Raw genomic sequence first — 19,455 nt, forward strand, 5'->3', positions numbered from 1 at the left:
GATTTTATTATTCGTATCTCAGAGGAATTTGCTTGGCTAGCTATAGCCTAATGTCAGCTAGCTAACATTGAACCTGGTTGGTTAGCTWCCTGCAGATTCATGCAGGGTAGTAATGTCATGAGATGYGATTATAGTTCATTGTTTAGCTAGCTAATGTTAGCTGGCTGGCTCACTAGCTAACGTTATGTGTATGATCTTATTATTTGTTTCTCAGAGCCATTTTGCTTGGCTAGCTGTAGCCTAATGTTAGCTAGCTAACATTGAACCTGGTTGGTTAGCTACCTGRAGATTCATGCAGGGTAGTAKCGTCATGAGTTGGGATTATGGTTCATTGTTTACTTAGCTAGCTACATGTTTTAACAAAAGACTCCACTATGCAAGTAACCATTTCGGGTGCGTTCGTAAATTCAGTCTGGCTWTCTACTCCGATTTCAGAGCACTCGTCTGAGTGTGCCAGAGCGCAGAATAAATTATGAATTTACGAACGCTCAACACCAGTTGAATATGGCCGGTGTCAGTAAACGTTGGCAAAAAAGCGTAATTACCCAGCTAGCAATGAGGAATCGGCCCAGAAGCGGCACTCTTCCGGGGGGGCGGAACTGATTGAATTGGCCTGGAATCGGGTGTCGGACTCGGCCAGGAATCAAATTGAAAGTACATCGGGCCGTTTCTGTCTACCAGAATTCAGACGACTTTGCCGGCATCTTATCAGAATCACCCCAGAAGCAGCCCGATGCAAATTTAAATAAATGTATACAAAATGACCCGATTTAGTGACTTAAAATATTACTATTATACATTTTATACATACAAATCATTCCCATCCACAAAAAAGCATTTTGTCTCAGAGGAAACACCATACACCTGGTGACCGTGTCAGCGTGCATGCTCCTAGCCTGCCACAGGAGTCGCTACAGCACGATGGGACAATGACATCCCAGCCGGCCAAACCTTCCCCTAACTTGGACGACGCTGGGCCAATTGTGCATCGCCTCATGGGTTTCCCGGTCGACACAGGTCTCGAACCAGCATCTGTAGAAACGCAGTTTGCACTGGGATGCAGTGTCTTAGACCGCTGCGCCACTCGGGAAGTTCCAGCCGCAAATGTTTTAATGCTTATCAATTGTCTTGCACAAAGTATCAAAATACTAAAATACTACACAGGACTCTGAAAGAATTTCATTTAAATGTTAATTGTATTTTTTTTTATCACAGAAACAATGAGAAAATATGTAAAAAAATAAATAATGAAATGTTAATTATATAAAGCAGCCCGTGTAATAATCTGCCAGAGCGTAGCCCTAATCGGCCTGAGCCCCAAGTAATACATTTGGGCCAAATAACTCTCACCGGAATCGGCCCGAGCCCCAAGTAATTCATTTGGGCCAGATAACCCTCACCGGAATTGGCCCGAGCCCCAAGTAATACATTTGGGCCAGATAACTCACACCGGAATCGGCCCGAGCTCAATCCCTGCATCCTAGCCACAAGTAATACTGCCGAAGGCGGCCCAGACCCGGGCCCCATGACGTCGGCCGATTCTGACTCTCAGCCGAGTCTGACTCTCAGCCGAATGCCCCGACTCTCAGCCGGAATCGGTCCAGATCCACTGTGCTAGCTGGGTAAATTGTTACCAGCACCACAGTTAGTCACCAACACCCTGAAAAACATGAAAACAGCCTAACCAGCTCTGCCAGGGCGAGTAAAATGGTCAGAGTGGGGTGTTCTCTCATTTGTGTCTGGAAGTAGCTAGCAAGCTAGCCAATGTTAGCCAGTTAACTTGGGCGCTTGACTGCCGTTGTGAGGTCAGAATGTTCGGATCAACTCTACTCATCGGCCAGAGCATCCAGTGTGCACTCTGGATGCTCTGAGAGCGAAATGCTCAGAATATATGAATGGACATTCTGACAGCACAGTTGCAGTCACCAATGCTCTGGATAACATAACAGCCTAACCAGCTCTGCTGGGGCGAGTGTAACAGTATAACTTTAAACCGTCCCCTCGCCCCAACACGGGCGCGAACCAGGGACCCTCTGSACACATCAACAACTGACACCCACGAAGCGTCGTTAKCCATCGCTCCACAAAAGCCGCTGCCCTTGCAGAGCAAGGGGCAACACTACTAATAGGTTTCAGAGCAAGTGACGATTAACTGATTGAAACGCTACTAGCGCGTACCCGCTAACTAGCTAGCCAGCCATTTCACATCCGTTACACTCACCCCCCTTTCAACCTCCTCCTTCTCCGCAGCAACCAGTGATCCGGTCAACAGCATCAATGTAACAGTATAACTTTACGGCGTCCCCTCGCCCCGACACGGGCGCGAACCAGGACCCTCTGCACACATCAACAACGGTGGCCCACGAAGCATCGTTACCCATCGCTCCACAAAGGCCACGGCTTTTGCAGAGCAAGGGCAACACTACTAATAGTTTCAGAGCAAGTGACGTAACTGATTGAAACGCTACTAGCGCGTACCCGCTAACTAGCTAGCCATTTCACATCCGTTACACGAGTAATGTTCTCTCATTTGTATCTGGAATTCGCTAGCAAGTTAGCTTGGGTGCTTGACTGCTGTTGTATGTATATAACGCTCGGATCAACCCCTTAAAGAGATGGGTGGGGCTAAAGCTTAAGAGGGTGGGAACGATGCCGAATGGGTGTAGACAAAGAAGGGCTCTCCAATAGTAGTACCAAAACATTCAAAGGACATTTTCTCAAAAGTGAGTTTACAAGTTTATTAACTTTCAAAGCAGAATTACTTTCCCATTGTTCCTCAACTGTAGTGTATGATGTACCATTTTGTAGCTCTGAGTCTCTAATTTTATCCAATGTAAAAAACACAATTTCGAATTTTGCTACGTAAGACCGATTTGAGCAGGTCGGTCACATATTTACAATACAACATCCACGTGTGTTTAGAGTGCGTGTCTTATCATGTTCATGTGTGTCTGTACCTGTGTGTGTCTTTCACATTATTCACATTATTTTTATCTGTTTTCTTTATCCGATTTTGCTGCTTGCATAAGTTACCTGATGTGAAAATGAGTTRCATGTAGCGATGGCTCTATATAGTACTGTGCACCTCCCATAGTCTGTTCTTGACTTGGGAATTGTGAAGAGACTTTGGTGGCATGTCTTGTGGGGTATGCATGGGTGTCCGAGCTGTGTGCTCGTAGTTTAAACAGACACCTTGGTGCATTCAGCACGTCAACACTTCTTACAAAAACAAGTAGTGATGAAGTCAATCTCTCCTCCACTTTGAGCCATGAGAGACTTACTTGCATGTTATTAATGTTAGCTCTCTGTGTATATCCAAGGGCCAGCCGACTGCCCTGTTCTGAGCCAATTGTAATTTTCCGAGGTCCCTCTTTGTGGCACCTGACCACACGACTGAACAGTAGTCCAGGTGCGACAAAACTAGAGCCTGTAGGACCTGCCTTGTTGATAGTGTTGTTTAAAAGGCAGAGTGCTTTATTATGGACAGACCTCTCCCCATKTTTACTACTGTTGTATCAACATGTTTTGACAACAGTCCAGGGTTACTCCAAGCAGTTTAGTCACCTGAATTTGCTCAATTTCCACATTACTTACTACAAGATTCAGTTGATGTTTAGGGTTTAGTCAATGATTTGTCCCAAATACAATGCTCTTAGTTTTTGAAATATTTAGGACTAATTTATTCCTTGCCACCCATTCTGAAACTAACTGCAGCTCTTTGTTAAGTGTTGCAATGATTTCACTCACTGTAGTAGCTGACGTGTATAGTATTGAGTCATCCACATACATAGCCACACTGGCTTTACTCATGGCCAGTGGCATGTCATTAGTAAAGATTGAAAAAAGTAAGGGGCCTAGACAGCTGCCCTGGGGAATTCTGGATTCTATCTGGATTATGTTGGATACTCTTTCATTAAAGAACACCCTCTGTGATATGCTAGACATGTAACTCATGCTTTCACATGTGCTCAAATGTTATCACGTGTAGTTTCATGTTATCACATGTTGCTTTTATATGATGTCACGTTATCACATTAACTTCACATAAGATCACATGTGAAAGTCATGTGTTTTTCCATAAGGGTCTCTCTAAAGGCACCTTACATTAGCTCTGTGTGGTTTCCTCTCTCTCGCTTTGGATTACCCTTCAGTTTTCCCCTCCCTTTTCAATAAAAACATCCCATCATTAAAACCTCTCCCTGACAGAACACCAGCACCTCAAGTGTCGCTTGTTCATGTAAATTGTGATCCAGTTGACACTTGTACGGCTGAAATGACTTCTGTGGCGAGCCAAATATGATAATTAGTGCGTGGTTGTTTGGGTGAGTGAGCCAAAAAGAGGCGGTGCCTACACACACACACACACACACACATACATACAGTCATGGCCAGCTGATTCGCTGGCTGCACACACAGCTGATCTAATTGGGGAGTTGTAAAGGAGGCTGCCTCTCTAATTAGCTTGTGTCTGCCTCATTGCCCAGCTGCCTATACTGGGATTTCACACCATCACACTGTCTTTATCTCTCTCTGTGCACCTGCTGCATCTCACACACAAACACTCTCCTCCTGTGTTTCCTTCTCAAGGGAACACAAACACCTAGGCACAAACACCAACACAAGCATTCAATATCACATCAACATCACAGCCACACACACACAGGCACACACACATGCACACATGCACACACACTCACACACACCATTGGCCGCTGTATATAGCAGCACAGTAAACAACAAATTGGCTGAAGAGGGGCTAATCCTGTAAGGTCCTATGGTGATCTGATCACAGCGCCTAGCTACTTCATCACTGTCATCACCACATCCACAATGAAATTACACCCCACAACACAGCACTGCTGGACCAACGCTTAAAAAGCTTAACCCTCCACTTACCTCACAGAGAGAGAGAGAGGAAAAAGATGAAGGACAAACTCCTTTAAGCTTACAAAATGAACATTAATCTAACCAATAATGAAGAGATATAAAGTATACAAGAATGTACGAGACCTTGGGACTAAGTTCTATCTGACAATTAGTTATTCATATAGAGTTGCTCTTTAGGTGGTCATTTACATGTGAGATATGTCAACAACAAAAAAAAGTACATTTACGATTAAAAAAAATTACAAATGTGAAAGTTCTATCTGAGCAAAATCCTTTGAACTTGGTGCTATAAGGTTCATCTGCAGTCCAATCACACAATAAAATAACATATGTATGTAAGATATTGTACTTACTGAGTCATGAAAGAGAAAGACATCACAAAACAGTTCTGAGATCTGCGATTTGAAAAATTWGAATTCTCTCAAAACTATACATTTATCATATCCTTGATTATTCATGTCGGTTCTGGTCCTCTTTTGTAATTTATATTTTTCCACCACTTTTCAAAAGATTTGGCATAACGTATGGTAGAAACAAATAAATACAGGTTCCCTAAAGCATGTTTAGAGCCCATTGTAGAGACATTGCTGTTTTTGTCTTGTTCTATATCAATAAGAAAACCTCCATGGAAGTGGTATTTCACTACAATTACAAACTTACCACATTTTATTGATAACTAGTAGGTTGTTTACTGACTTTGAGTGTCAGAGACCAGAACAATATATCAGTTTCAGTACTCATCCAGAGCTAAGCTTTAGCAATGTTGCCAGTTCTCCATAAGATATAGTGTATTTGTCATTTTATTGCTTTAACAAATGTGTGATGAACATAAATTAATATATTTGATGATGTGATTAGAAAGAAGGAAGGTTATTCTCATCATTGAATCATTAAATGTCTGCATGTTTCTATTGAAATTGAAATAAATGCAACATTCTGTGCCAGATAGWACCTTACGACTGAACCCAGATTGACATTTCAGAACTAGAAGGTTCTAGCTGCGATTACAAACCCTAAAAAAACTGATTTACAAATGTCTTCAAATGTTGGGGTATCTTTAAGGTGAGGAACTTAATGGGTTATGAAAGAAGAATTCACTACAAAACAGTTCTGAGATCTTGGATGTGAAAACGTTGATGTCCAATATCTCAGAACTAGGAGCAGATAGAACCTTAATAGTCCCAAGGTCACGAAATCATCTAAATGGTCACCTGCCATTATGGAAAATACTTTCTGCATTGACCGTTGGCTAAACTGCCATAGCAGGATAAACTACTGTACCTCTCAGCTGCGTGGCTGTGACTCTGGCTGTGACCTGTGAGTTTCTACTGCTGTCCCAGAGAGCCCTGTGTGTCTCATTACAGGGAGGTCACACAGAAGGAGTCCCCCTGGCAGTCCTCTCACACCACACAGCAGCCATCACACCTTTATTACCTCTTACTGTCTCTGATGTAACCACTACAAAGCCAGGACGAGGGGATGCTATGCATAGTTAAAAGCTTTTAACTAGAAATAACATTAATATTCATAACATTCCCCAAAGTGTTTAACTTTGAGCTAAACACTGGATTTTTCTGACATACATTTAGTGATAATGCTTATTTTATCTATAGAGTGGTTGAAAAAAAGAGCTTATATAAGTCAAATGTTTCTCTTATCCTTCCTCTCCTTCTCTCTCTCTCGCGCTCTCTCTCTCTCTTTCTCTCTGCGATACCTACATTGCCAGTCCCGTAAAGCCACAGTATATCTGGTGAGGGCAGCTGCTCCTGAATATTCATAAGCTGAGACAGTTGCTTCCTTGTCTGGTTGCATTCCTAATCACTATTGAGATGCGTAGAATCATTGTCTACCAATCACTACACATCAAAATATGGCTAGGAACCGTTAACTCYTGACTATGCAAGAAACGGTATGCTATGCATATCTGTGGGTGGTCTTGGGTACAATCTTAGTAGCAGTGAGAGCCAAGACTAATTTCCAAAATTAAAATAATTATAATGAAACTTGAGGTGATTCAAAATATGTCTAGGAACCTCTAACTCATTTATATGCAAGAAACGGTATGTTATGCATATCTGTGGGTGGTCTTGTGTACAATCTTTGTAGCAAAGAGAGCTGAGACTAATTGGTAGATTCATTGGAAAAACTTAACACAAAGGCCAATCCAATATTGAAATAGTGCGTTTATAGKTCATTCTCCAAGTCAAACTGCTAACTCTATCATAACCAATCAATAGGACTTAACACGGTAAGCAAGGTGACCTGAAGCATGTGAGAAACTTCCACTATATGAGCGCTGAATCAATGACACAGGCCAGTCAGGCCTGGAGAGGAAATAAGAAATCCATGACTGCATTCAGATGGTCTTATCTGGGAGCGTGTTTTACATCATCTGCCATGGTTAATAATAGTTCCTATCATCATCATTAGGGACCTRGATTACACATTCCCTACTCAACTGAGAATACCTTTGCATACTACGGAGCTGTGCAAAGCAAGTTTGCGTAACGTATTCTTCCTGATGGATATGGTGATCACATGATAAATTCCCGTTAACCAGTGATGACATCCTCTCAGATAGTACTTCCTGTTGACAGCTAAGATAAAGGGATGCACAGTACAAAAAAGGTTTGTGTTCGGTCTTTGAGAGGTATAAAACATGAGAGTAGCACGTTGAAAAGGTCAGTCCCATAGAGCAGAATAGAGAGGGTTTGYAAAGGCCATTGACTCCCAGTGGAGTCTGGTTGACAAACTAAAGCTGCTATATAAAGGGAACGGGGAACTCCTGGCTGAATAAAGACATTGTTACAGACTGGCAGGTACAGTGGCTATGACCTCAGGACTGATTCTTCTGAGCATGCATATCCAAAGGTTAGTTTAAATCAACACAAGATAAAGACTCACATTGGGGTTTTAGGTAAAGGACTTCCACTTTTATAAGTAGTCTCTAAGCTCAGACTAAGTATAGCGTCTTACCTCAAACTGCTTGACGATGTCATGGAAGGCAGGGTTGAGTTTGCAGCTCTCTGCCAGTAGGGACATGCTCCGGTCATACTCAGAGATGTAGGTAGCAAACACAGCAAACTCCTCCCGTCGAGACAGGATCACATCCACCACCCTCTGGCTCTCCTCCCTGGTGATGGGGAATGGAATCATGTTGAGGTTTGGAGGATTGGTTGACAGTGTATGTTATTGAATAACAGTTGACAGGTAAGTTATTGAATTACGGACATAGAAACATGTCGATACCTCCTGAGCTCCTGAATGAATAAGAATTCAAAAATATACAGTTGGATACTATTTACAATCATTCCGCTTGATGCGTTTAAAATGCAGAACTGTCTATGCTTTTTCATTTCTATGGAATTTACAAGTCTGTGGGTATTTATTTATGAGTGCATATAATAATAATAATAATAATATTAGCTAATTAAAATCATACATTAAACGCATCTTTCTAAAATTGTGTCTTCAGCAGGGATATAAAAAGAGGCACTGAATCTGCATATATAGATATCCCACTGTGTTTAACGTACTGAATGTCTCACCATTGTCTGATGCGCGAGTCCAGCTCAGTGAGGATGTTGCTGTGGAGTATGTAGACCTCAGGGAGTGTGCCCAGTATCTCCCCCAGCCTCTGTTCRTCCACCACAGGTTCCCCATCCTCCCCCACCGCCTCCGACACTGCTGCCCTGAAGTCCTGCAGGAGAGGGAGGAAGAAYMGAGGAAGAAGGGGAGAGAAGAGAGAGGGTAGAGGGAGAAGGGGAGAGGGATTGAGGCAGGAAGAAGGGGAGGAAAAGAATAAGGGGGGAAAGGGAAAAGGAGGGAGAGAGTTACAGGGGGAACGGGTCAGATCCTCCTAGAGCTTCCCATCCTTCCTGTTCCTCTAACCCAGTATCATCTCAGTCTGTCTTCCTCTTCCCCAGTCTCTGCCTGTCTAACCACTCAGGAAAAGGAGTTCTGGACCTGGGTTATATACCAGCTGTTGGGTTGCATAATGACCTTGGTCACTGATACATTGTTGACCACAACCCTACCATTTATCAACATACTGACATGAACTATATGGTCTTATACAACGGATGGTTCTAATTCTGGATACTGATTGGTTAAAACCACATTCCAACCGGTTTCTATTCCATAAGTTACACAAGTAAGGCTATGACGTTGAAATGCCTATTTACTGTTCCATCTCACTGCGCAATCCATCCGTCTCATCAGCCCAACKAGGCAATTTATAAACTTGATTTCTACTGTAACATTATCTCCCCTTTCTTTCAGACTAACATTTGGTTTTCAACAACGGAGATTTGTATAAAACTTGCTATCTGTCTCTCCGACATTTGCAACATTGTTTCAGTATTTAAATTCAATCTCCTGCTGTCCCATAGTAATGAACGTMTCGTGAGTTAGGACGAGAAAGACAGGCAGGCAACTTTTCTTAGCCAGTCAAAATCATGAATCAGAATAGTTTTTATGGATATATTCAAAGACATTTCTATAGAAAAACAGGCCAAACAAAATMATTTTTTTCATGAAAATATGTTAATCATTATTTTAATTTGTTTCTTAACCTGTTCGAAGCCGGTGTTTGGAGGATATATGGGACTTAATCTTGGGCCTAACAACACCCTTGCCAATATATCCTTCAAACACTGGCTTCGAGGGCATTATCACTTAAACACTATTATTGCACACAGAGTGAGTCCATGCAATTTATTATGTGACTTGTTAAGCACATTTTTACTCTTGAACTTATTTAGGCTGCCATTACAAAGGGGTTGAATACTTATTGACTCAATACTTTTCAGCTTTRCATTTGTAATATTTTGTACAAATTTCAAAAAACATAATTCCACTTTTACATTATGGTGAATTATGTTTGCGGCAGTGACAAAAGATCTCAATTTAATRCATTATAAATTCAGGCTGTAACACAACAAAATGTGGAAAAAGCCAACTCAGAAGCTAACGTTAGCGTTAGTGTTAGCATTCTCATAGAGAATGACTGGCGGTGTTAGCTAMTTAGCATTTTAGACTATCTTTTCAATCAAAGAACAYTACTTGAAATGGCAATTTTGTTAGACACAGAATATCAATGATAAAATGTTTTATGTAGATATTTGCAATCTGTTGTGCCACAAAGATAACTAGCTAACACCACCAGTCATTCTCTATGAGACTGGCCACCCCTCAAAGACTGGTTCCTAGGTTTCTTCCTAGGTTCCTGCCTTTCTAGGGAGTTTTTCCTAGCCACTGTGTTTCTTCATKTGCATCGCTTGCTCTTTGGGGTTTTACACTGGGTATCTGTATAGCACTTTGTGACAACTGCTGATGTAAAAAGGGCTTTATAAAATACAGTTGATTGATTCATTGATTAATGCTAATGAACATTGGCTTCTGCGTGCTTATGGAGGAAGACAAGTTTAAACGTTCGAAAGCGCCRCTGCCAACAGCTTCGGTACTACCCACAAGGGGAAAAGAAAAGTTAATCTCTCATTGAAATGCATTCATTAATTTTAGTGCTGCATTAAATGGCTTAAAATATGATAATATATATTTTAAAATGTTGTATTGTATCTATAATTGAGTTGATGTCTGACTTGTGTTGTGCAAGCCATCAATTTGAATTWAAAAAATTATAACTTTTACCACATATTTCAAGCTACAAAGCCATGATGGTGAAATGCTAATTCAAAAGCCGACAACAGGGATGGGCAACTGGCCCCACCGCCTTTTTGTAGGCCCGACAACCAATAATAATAATGTTTTTTTTTTWAWTMGGGGGGGGACTCCGTCGGGGTCTCAACTTACTGTTGAGAGTTAGAATAATAGGTGCAATTTCGAAATTTGGTTGTGCATCAGTAGTCASTCAATAAGCCAGTGTCAGCAAAATATTTTTAGATTGCTAAGTTAGTTTCGCGGCCAGCTTTGTAAACTTGTAGTAAGCATGGTCGAATTACCGACCGGGCCATTGATCATTATTTGTCATATTAAAAACTGCAAACATTTGCCTCCAGCCTATGGCAAAATGTGTAGATTTGCATAAAATTAGTTATAAAATTGCTAAATCTTCTCTCCTCCCCATGGCAAAATTTGTAGATTTGCAGCAAATTTTCTTTAGAACGACAACATTTTATCTATGCCCCAATAATTTGCATCTCTGTCATTTATTTTAATATAGCTAAACTAAAAAGAGGAACTTGTGTGTCATGTAAACCTAGCTAGCTATATCTATATCTATATATCTAGCTTGAGTCAAAGCAGAAGCTGTCACTCTTCATCAGCATAAATTACAAATATTGATGAGAAAATGACATCACCACTTTGTGCAATTCAAAGACCCGAGCCAGCTAGTTGTCGTGGATGACAGATCAGGTTTGAAAAACCTAAAATGTGTTTTACGGTCGGGACAAACTGCACGCCCAAAASTGAGTGATCAAGCTATTGATCTAYCTGTTGAGCATTTTGAACATGACTTTAAAGCAAACCAAAGACAGCAAACTAGCTAGTTAGTGAACTATTTTCCAATAAGGCATTACTTTCATAACCCATCTAGCTAAGATAATACTTTTCACCTTGTTTGTCGATCTGTAATGCTAGCTAGCTATGCAGTTCCAACCTATCTAGCTAGCTGCCCATCCAACCAGCTAGCAATGGGCAGCTAGCCAGCTAAATATATCTAGTACAGAAGAGACATTCATCAAGACGAAGTTGGATATTAGTAGCGCTGTAGCTAGTAAAGGATCTATTATWCAGCCAGTTAAGATGGAAAGCATATGATTTCAACCCCCAAAATAAAGCATGTTCATTTCAAGCAAAACACATGTACTGTAAGTGAATGGGTTTTCCAACATTCTGAAGCTTTCTTTACACTTTGTGGTCGTTGCTAAGTTAAACAATAGCCTCACATCATCGATGACACAAACCTGTCTTCCTCCATATTAAGTGAAAACAAATGTTTTCATTTTTWTTTWTTTTTCTCCTCAAAATAYAATTAACATATCTTTCAAATCCTGTGCACATTAATTAATAGTTATGACAAATGTAATTCATATTTAACAATGTTTTGCTTGTTTGTGAATGGGCCGGAAGGACGAAAATAATCACAACAAATTGGATGTGCTCTTGTTGTCAGGTGTCATCAAATCAAATCAAATGTATTTATATAGCCCTTCTTACATCAGCTGATATCTCAAAGTGCTGTTACAGGAAACCCAGCCCTAAAACCCAACAGAAAGCCATGCAGGTGAAGAGCACGGTGGCTTGGAAAACCCCTTGGAAGGCCAAAACCTAGGAAGAAACCCAGAGAGGAACCAGGCTATGAGGGGTGGCCAGTCCTCTTCTGGCTGTGCCGGGTGGAGATTATAACAGAACATGGCCAAGATGTTCAAATGTTCATAAATGACCAGCATGGTCAAATAATAATAATCACAGTAATGTCGAGGGTGCAACAAGTCAGCACCTCAGGAGTAAATGTCAGTTGGCTTTTCATAGGCGATCATTGAGAGTATCTTCTCCCGCTCCTGCGTCTCTAGAGAGTTGAAAACAGCAGGTCTGGGACAGGTAGCACGTCCGGTGAACAGGTCAGGGTTCCATAGCCGCAGGCAGAACAGTTGAAACTGGAGCAGCAGCACGGCCAGGTGGACTGGGGACAGCAAGGAGTCATCATGCCGGGTAGTCCTGAGGCATGGTCCTAGGGCTCAGGTCCTCCAAGGTGAATAGGTTCCAGAAGCCATTGATGACATCACTTCCTGTGTGTCAGCTCCTTGGTTTGTGGTGGTTCTCTCCGGCCGTCAGCCAGCCCTGTGCTTAGGTTTATCAGTGTTGTTCCAGCTAGATTGACTACCTTGCCTTGACAACGTGGGCTCGTCAGCSCAGGGGTAGTCAGTCAGATGATTACGCAGAAACGTACGCACCAGGCATTGTTTGAGGTGAATTTACACAAGCACTGGAGCACATCGGTGCTCATTGACACCAGGGTACCTTACACAGAGAAAGGTCAAGAATAMGTCAATGTTACCTTCATTTAAGGTGTCCATCCCGAGATTGGAAGGTTGTGAGTTTGATCCCTGGCGAAGTCATACCAAAGACAGTAAAAATGGGACTTGATGCATCTCAGCATTAAGGAGATAGATTGGGGGTAAGGCCCTGTGATAGACTAGCKTCCTGTCCACGCGGTGTACTTGTACATCAAGCTGCTACAGGGGATAGGCTCCTGCCATGTGAGCTGTTCTGGCTCGCGCAAGGCTACTTACTTAGCTTTATTCAGCTATGTCCACTGTAACTTCACCTCTTCAAAAATAGATAGAATATAAGATAGCAATGGGGTTGSTTCTTTGTACCAGTTACCTTAGGCAGGAAATACAGTAAAGCAGAAGGGGACATTCTGAATGAGGGCAGTGAGGAGAACCAACTGTTGATTCCCAGAGGTCAGTGATGCATCAAATACAGCTGTTGTCATTCCTCTCCATGATTTCTCATTTACTGCCTGTCAGAGTAAGTGTACAGTCTAGATCCCAGCAGGTTTGGCTGAAAAATTGACATTTTCCAGTAAGGCACTGGAGCTCGACCTTCACATATAGAATAGATTGAATGCGGTACCCTGAGTAATTCATTTGATCCCATTTTGATCTCAGAAGAATGTTGTATGGAGAACCAATGCATTTGAAGTAGGGAAACCCCTAACCCAGAATGTTGTGGATTCAATTTCCAGATGCAACAAAAYCTAAATGAGACTCTTGCCTTGAAGGAGTCATTGAAAATAYGAATTTGTTCTTAATTGACCTGCTTGGTCAAATAAAGGTCAAATGAAAAAATAGTTTGCTGAATTGGTAAACTGTTGATGTTTTGTCATGGAGCTAGTGTGTGTGGTTGCTTGGATAGTTGGAACCTGACAGCTTGAATCAAGGGAGCCTCATCGTTCATACTGGATACCATTGAGCAAGGGCACTACCTGAATTAGTTAGTTAGGTGTACACCCATGATTTATGATCGGTTCATTTGAATGTAAAAGCTGTAGTCTATGCACTTTGATCCCATTAAACAAACTGAGTGATGCAAATATTATACACAAGTCCACTCTAATGATTGTACTATACATCATCATTATACTAGGTTTCTTATGTAGATTCTCTAGACATATCGATATATATGGCCTTCTTTTTGTTGCTTCGTTACTGAGTCTTTCATGTAAAGATCATGAACATTCTTATTCATGACCTTTTGTACAGTGTGTTCTTTCATGAATTGCACACTTGCTATGTTTTTTGAATACTGAACGCAGGTTGTTTAACCTTGTTTTTCCCCCCTTCTCAATAAGGTTATTATATCAGCTACATGTCCCTCATACCCAGCTTCCAGGCATGATATTCAACAATATTTCATTACTCTGTTGCATAATGCATAAATGCAACACTCGCCTCTTATAATTCTTAAAGCTATAACAGTAGAGGGATGTTCCTAAGTGGGTTCCCTCTCCAACAGACCTAACTCAGCAATCCATGCATGATTGGAACAGACCAGACATTCCTAGACGACCCCCCCCCCCCCCCCACCCTGCCACCCACCCACCCCACACACTCCCTGAGCTCTCTAATACTCACACACAGCTGGGGGGAAAGACCACCGTCAGTGAGAGTTGAGAGAAAACACACAAGCTATTGTTCCATTGTTTGATAAGGAATAACAAAAAATACAGCACATTTCCAGACCCTGTTCCCAAATGTGAAGTGAAGTTCTTCTTCTGAGTTTTCTTCTCCAGGACTTTCCCAAAATACAGGTTGAACAAATGATACTCCGATCTGACGTTTGATCTGTTCATATATTTGTCTCTCAGGTTTGACGAAGCTTCCCTGTTCAACCAACTGTCTAATGTTGTCATTTGACCCTGTATGCTTTTATTCTATACACTGGGGGTGAGAGTAGATGAGAGAAGTAGAGGGTGAAGCTGCTGTCCTGTGTAGGGGCTTAGTGAGCTGTGAGTAAGACAACTGTGTCTGTCCCAGTGGAGGGAGCAGCCAGGACATAAAGTAGCAGCCAGGTCTGCTTCACAGCAGCAGTGATGAATGCTACTCAGATGGGATCGATAGCACATGATGAACGGGAGGCGCTAAAGCACACAGTGTCACAGTATTATCTCACTGTGGTGTGTATGTCTCTACTTGTTTTGTTCTGCAGTGTTCTAAAACTGAAATTGATGAGGTTCAGACGCTTGTCCTGTAGATACATGATGGATTTTATTATAGATGGTGTTAGCTACCAGACAGCCATACCAGGAGGGACAATTGATATTGTTTAAGCATTTTGACACCTTCAATCAATTAGTGAACTTTCATATGTTTCCCCAATTCTTAGAATAGAGAAATGACCCTTCTCAAGAGCATTCCTTCCTAGAGAAGTGCCATAAAGTCACTGAAGTTTTAGCCTGTGTGTGGTGACACTAAACATAATCACGTTTTAATGTAGTGATGTGCAGTTCGGGAATGAATTGTAACTTTTTTGAATGACTCTTTTTTACTCTAGAGTCATGATTCTTTTTTCTGAGGACTTTAGTCGTTCGTTTGAACTTCTGGCTGGCCGCAATGAATTCTACTGCAGGATTAATACGCAATACTCTGGCTCAGCGGCTCTGGAGACGTGCTCTGACAACAGCTGTCTATGATCCACTCACAGGACAGTTTATTATGTACACCCATTTAGTCCGGGTCGGACCCCTCCTTTGCCTCCAGAACAGCCTGTTTCTTTGGGGCATTCTACAAGGTGTCGTGAACGTTCCACAGGGATGTTGGTCCATGCTGACGCAATGACATCATGCAGTTGCTGTAAATTGGACGGTGGTACATTCATGCTGCAAACAGCCTGTTATGTGTAAACTGAACTCGCTGTCATGTTCCAGGCAATGTGTTTCCACTCCTCAACTGTCCGGTGTTGGTGATCACTTGCCCACTGAGCCGCTTCTTCTTTATTTATCTGATAGGAGTGGAACCGGTGTGGTCGTCTGCTGCAATAGCCCATCCGTGACAAGGATCGATAAGTTGTGCATTCCAAGATGCGTTCTGCACACACCTGTTGTACTGCGCTGTTATTTGTGCTGTTAGCTTGCACGATTCATGTCATTCTCCTTCAACCTCTCTGATCAACAATATGTTTTCGCTCACATGACTGCCGCTGACTGGATGTTTTTTGTTTGTCGCACCATTCTCGGTAAACCCTAGAGTCCTTTATGCATGAAAAGCCAAGGAGAGAGGGCGTTTCTTAGATATTGGATCCGGCGTGCCTGGCACCGCCGAAAACGCCACGCTCAAAGTTGCTTAGGTCACTCATTTAGCCCATTCTAACGTTCAGTCGAACAGTAACTGACTGCCTCGATGCCTATCTACCTGCTTTATATGCAAGCCACGACCATGTGACTCACTGTCTGTAGTAGAAACACATTTTTGTGAACGGGTTGTGTACCTAATAAACTGCCGGGAGTGTATATACGAGCAGGAACATAAAGCATTCTGCAGGCAGCATAGAGAAGAAAAATGTATAATTTAACTGATAATTGATAGCATGGTGCAAGGAATTGATTATTGAACGTTTTGATGGACACAACTTTGTAGAACCAAAAAAACACACAGCCTTTGCTCAACAAACTCTAAACTCGAACTAATCATTTGGGGGGCTGCAGTTCGTGAACGATATTGTGCTTATAACCTCATGGCAGTCAACCAATGCATTTCGCCAAGAGTCGTTCACAATCTAGTCCAGTAGCAGCACAACTAAACCTTTTTTCAAATGCATCAAAGAAATAATATTATTTGTATGCCTAACAATGAACAAATGTACACCGTTTAAAGCACACTTTTACAAGTCTCAGTCACAAATGACAGCTCCAATAAGCCCCTTTATGGTGAATGACATGTGAACAAAAGGCTTGTGGAATCATGACTCTTTCAAGTTTTAGTTTATCGTTCACCTGTAGAGGTTCCTGTGTGCTCTGGGCATTACTGTCTCAAATTAACAAAATCAGTCGAAAGATTTGTTCTTTTGACTGAACGAGTCTAAAACTCAGTCAGTAAAAAAGCAGAACCTACCATCACTATTTTAAAGGCCTACTATGGTTATTTAACATGATTTTTGAATGACTACCTCATCTCTGTACCCCACACATACAATTATCTGTAGGGTCTTTCAGTCATGCAGTGAACACAGATTCAACCACAAAGACCAGGGAGATGTTCCATTGCCTCCCAAAGAAGGGCACCTATTGGCAGATGGGTAAAAATAAAAGCAGACATTGACTATCCCTTTGAGCATGGTGAAGTTATTAATTACACTTTGGATGGTGTATCAATACACCCAGTCACTACAAAATACAGGCATCCTTCCTAACTCAGTTGCCAGAGAGGAAGGAAATCGCTCAGGGATTTCACCATGAGGCCAAGGTGACTTTAAAACAGTAACCGAGTTTAATGACTGTGAAGGAAAACACCGAGGATGGAGCAACATCATTGTAGTTACTCCACAATACTACTATTTGACATAGTGAAAAGAAGGAAGCCTGTAGGGAATACAAAATATTCCAAAACATTCATCCTGTTGGCAACAACACTAAAGTAACATTGCAAAGAACGTGTCATAGCAATTTTCCTCAACATAGAATGAACATATCTTTCAAATTCTGTGAACATTATGTAAAGTTTTGACAAATTGAATTCATATTTAACAAGTTTTGCTTGTTTGTAATGGGCCGGAAGGAGAAAAACAGTCATCTTCAATCAGGAACTGGATCAAGTGGGCGTGGCATTATAAATTGAATATTGGAGTATTCAGAGGGCTTTTACCAGAATATAATCTACTCTGTACAATGAGAGTGATGTTGCTCCATTTGTTTATCTTACCTCTTGAAGGAGCTTTAGGGCCTTTACATGTCTAAAAAAAACAACAGAGAGAGTGATAGGTTAGTGATATTGTCAGCTTAAATGGGAATCCATTCACACATCCATTCAGACAGGTAAATACTTTAGCAGATTATTAAAGGATATAAAAGAACAAGATACAAAACATGTGTCACATGATTTACATAGAGAAACATCCTCCAACAAGTCAAATGTACTCTCCGAAGTATATCAGAAGAACAGTTCACTGTCTGCTGCTGAGGCTGTGCTGATATTCAATAACTTACACTAGACACTCATTTAATTGGCTGTCAGTTTGGATGCTGGTGGATGCTACTCAATAAATTAGTGAAGACATGATGAATAGGACAGAGAGAGAGTAAGGGAGAGAGGAAGGAGAATGAGCGACAGAGAGAGAGGGAGAGAATGAGAAGAGAGAGAACAAAAGAGAGAGAGAGAGGGAATGGCCTGACTAAAGCAGGATGCTATTGAATCCATTAAAAGAGATACTCACAGTCTCTCAGAGTCCACCAGCTCTTTGGCGACGTAGAAGGCTCTGGATCGTCCATCAATCTAGGTGACAAAGCGAAAGCAGCAAGAAGTGAATGAACAGAGCTAATGTTAAAATGCTCTCTTTAGGTACTTATTCCTGTGAAACATTGATAGCAACAGCTACACGGGAGGAGGAGATTGAGGAAAGCTCATTTTGATTTACTTGATTCTCCACTGTCAAAATAAGAGTGATTATTTGATTAGAGTGGAGCATAGAGTGAAAGCTTTTTAAAATACACAGATTTAAATTCAGATGCATTATGTATGAGAGGCTGACTGGCTGTTTCTGGGACTGGCGCAACTATTTTTCTCCTTATTGTGTTTTTCTTTTGAAGAAGAAAGCAAGGAAGTGTGAGTCACGTGGCGGGAGCCCGGCTGATATTATGGTGGCAGTGGGGATGGGGTGGGTCCATCTCTGGGCTACTGTAAAATGGCTGCTTGAATAGGAAAGCAGTTTCAACAGAAAGTGATACCCACCATTGAATGTGGTAGCCAAGTGAAATATTATGTAGTGGATATTACAAGTAAAGGTCATACATCTTAGATATACTTAATAATAAGCGTTTCATTCCAAATCTTTGAAGATCTGTACAACCTGGACTTAACACATGCTCATGAGTTACATCGTCTAATGTGTTTACTGCTGGCTGGTGTATCACCTGTTTGTCAAACCATGCTCACATCCTCCCTCCTCCTCCTCTGAGGTGAGTCCATGGTCCTCTTCAGCTGAGAGCCTGCTGGAGTATCGTTCATTGGGAAAGGCTCTGTGTAGGCACTGCAACATCAGGGAGAGAAGAGGGACATTACATTCATGGCAAAGGTTTTCCTATAGTGCTGCAAGAATGCAAAAAATACACATTCAAGCTTGCTGTTCATTTTTCAATTCACCTATCCCCTTGCCCTTGCGTGTATTATCCTCTCCGCTGTGTGTGTGTGTCCTACAGTAGTAACATGGATGACTGAGCCAGATTGCCGGGACATTAACAGCATGAGTAGAAGCGTTTGTTTGGGGTCTTGCTGTGAACAGGTTCATCACAGCAAGACAGACCAGAGACACACACACACACACCACACACTGTTAGAAGTACTGTGCTGTACCAATATACACAGAGTACACACATTTCGGTAGAGG

General features: G+C 41.7%; 1 protein-coding gene across 1 annotated transcript in view; it reads right to left on the bottom strand.

Moving 5' to 3' along the window:
• Positions 1-19,455, bottom strand: part of LOC111969930 (FYVE, RhoGEF and PH domain-containing protein 5-like) — a 51,524-nt gene that overhangs the window by 14,604 nt on the left and 17,465 nt on the right. The window contains exons 6-7 of the mRNA XM_023996327.1: positions 8,436-8,587; positions 7,864-8,020 (exon numbers count right to left, since the gene is read on the bottom strand). Of these exons, the coding sequence (XP_023852095.1) occupies positions 7,864-8,020; positions 8,436-8,587 (309 nt within the window). The remainder of the gene's footprint in view (positions 1-7,863; positions 8,021-8,435; positions 8,588-19,455) is intronic.

This window comes from Salvelinus sp. IW2-2015, linkage group LG11, assembly GCF_002910315.2.
Source record: "Salvelinus sp. IW2-2015 linkage group LG11, ASM291031v2, whole genome shotgun sequence".
Lineage (NCBI taxonomy): Eukaryota > Metazoa > Chordata > Actinopteri > Salmoniformes > Salmonidae > Salvelinus > Salvelinus sp. IW2-2015.